At 46.6% G+C, this 2,307-nt stretch overlaps 1 protein-coding gene across 1 annotated transcript in view; it reads left to right on the top strand.

Moving 5' to 3' along the window:
- Window positions 1-611: 611 nt before the first annotated feature.
- mapk13 (mitogen-activated protein kinase 13) overlaps window positions 612-2,307 on the top strand; it is a 55,642-nt gene continuing 53,946 nt past the window's right edge. The window contains exon 1 of the mRNA XM_061985589.2: window positions 612-846. Coding sequence (XP_061841573.1) covers window positions 734-846 — 113 coding nt within the window. The 5' untranslated portion in view covers window positions 612-733. The remainder of the gene's footprint in view (window positions 847-2,307) is intronic.

Here is a 2,307-nt window from a genome sequence, read left to right as displayed (position 1 = left end):
CCCTAGAGGGGGGGGGGTTACCCACATATGCGGTCCTCTCCAAGGTTTCTCATAGTCATTCACATCGACGTCCCACTGGGGTGAGTTTTTCCTTGCCCGTATGTGGGCTTTGTACCGAGGATGTCGTTGTGGCTTGTGCAGCCCTTTGAGACACTTGTGATTTAGGGCTATATAAATAAAGATTGATTGATAGTGTGTGGATGTGAGTGTGAATGTTGTCTGTCTATCTGTGTTGGCCCTGCGATGAGGTGGCGACTTGTCCAGGGTGTACCCCGCCTTCCGCCCGATTGTAGCTGAGATAGGCTCCAGCGCCCCCCGCGACCCCAAAGGGAATAAGCGGTAGAAAATGGATGGATGGAGGTTGCCATCTTTTCATGTCATCTCTTTTATAGTAAATACTTTCTGGCTGATCTACTCCCAAAATAAATGTACAGTTTCACATTCCAAAAATAAAATGATTTACATCTTGTACAACAATACAGATTTAACAGTTGTCAATCATAATGTTACTTTTTTTTTTCCAAAAAGAAAAAAACCCGGGCTTTGAGATTGACACCTGTGCTGTAGGGATTTCCGTTTCCGGTTTCGGGGGCGTTTATTAGGTGACCAAACCGGAAACGCGCTTGATCGCAGTTGGTCTTCACCTTGCTAAGCGAAAGTGACAGTCGCTGGTTCATGAGGAGAGAGGAGAAGTTACACACCGCCAAACCTTCGCCTTCTCCTCGCCTTCGCCATGGAGGCTCGGGTGGGCTTCTCCCGCGAGGAAATCAACAGCACGGTGTGGGAGGTTCCGGAGAAGTACACTCGGCTCAAGCAGATCGGAACCGGGGCGTACGGCTGCGTGTGGTGGGTCGATGATTGCTATTATTATTAATATTATTATTATTGTTGTTGTTGTTGTTACAGTCGGCTTGTATGGACATTATTAGCTTGTACCGCTGTTATTATTATTATTATTATGGTTATTATTGTTGTTGTTACTGTCGGCTTGTACCTGGCTGGGAGCTAAGCTAGCTGTGACACGCGCACGCGCACACCGCAGTTGGCCTTGCAGGACGGGATCCAAAACACACAGCGTGATGACGTCACCACCGGGAATGTCCCCTGCGGTGGTTCCTTCAGCAGCTCCATCCAGCCTCTATTCCACATGAATATTTCATAATGCCAATAACGTGTTGTGAGTAGGAAATGAGCAATGACGTCATCTCCAGAAGATCATAGCACTTCCCCAACGTCCAATCAGATTGCGCCGAGTGCCCCTTGAGGGCGTAGTTTGCAGCAGGCGTGTCCAAAGTGTGGCCTTCTTGAAAACTGACATTGCTCAAAAAATAATAATTAATCAAATCAACGTTATGAATTATTGGCATATTCAAGGCTCCAATTATCCATCTATCCATCCATTTTCTACCGCTTGTCCCTTTTGGGGTCACGGGGGGTGCTGGAGCCTATCTCAGCTGCATTCGGGCGGAAGGCGATGTACACCCTGGACAAGTCGCTACCTCATCACAGGGCCAACACAGATAGACAGACAACATTCACACTCACATTCACACACTAGGGCCAATTTAGTGTTGCCAATCAACCTAGGTGCATGTTTTTGGCGGTGGGAGGAAGCCGGAGTACCCGAAGGGAACCCACGCAGTCACGGGGAGAACATGCAAACTTCACACAGAAAGATCCCGAGCCCGGGATTGAACTCAGGACTAATCAGGACCTTCGTATTGTGAGGCACATGCACTAACCCCTGTGGCACCGTGCTGCCCAGGCTCCAATTACTTTACATCAAATATTACACTTTAATATATTTTTTTGGGGGGGGGGATATTGCATATTTTCTATGTTTGCCATTTTAACAAAAAGGTTTTCTTTGGGAAAAAAAGGGCATAAACAAACAAAAACAACCATAATAATAGTAAAAACCAGAAACGCCACAAAGTGGCCCCAATGTAATCACAATGTGACCTTACTGTGGCCCTGATGTAACCACAATGTGGCCCCACTGGGACTCCAACAGGGTCACCACAATGTGGCCCCAATATGGCCATAATGTACCCACAAGGTGGCCCTGATGTGGCCGTAACGTAACCACAATGTGGCCCCAATATGGCCCTAATGTAACCACAATATGGCCCTAATGTAACCATAATGTGACCCCAAAGGGGCCCTAATGTAATCACAATGTGACCTCAATGTAGCCCTAATGGAACCACAATGTGGCCCTAATGTAACTAAGGCTGCAGCTAACGATTATTTTTCTATCGATTAATCTATAGATTTTTTTTATTTTTTTTTCTCGATTAATCGGTT

Source organism: Nerophis lumbriciformis, linkage group LG23 (genome assembly GCF_033978685.3).
Source record: "Nerophis lumbriciformis linkage group LG23, RoL_Nlum_v2.1, whole genome shotgun sequence".
In the NCBI taxonomy this organism is placed as follows: Eukaryota; Metazoa; Chordata; class Actinopteri; order Syngnathiformes; family Syngnathidae; genus Nerophis; species Nerophis lumbriciformis.
This window is presented reverse-complemented; position numbering and strand designations above follow the sequence as displayed.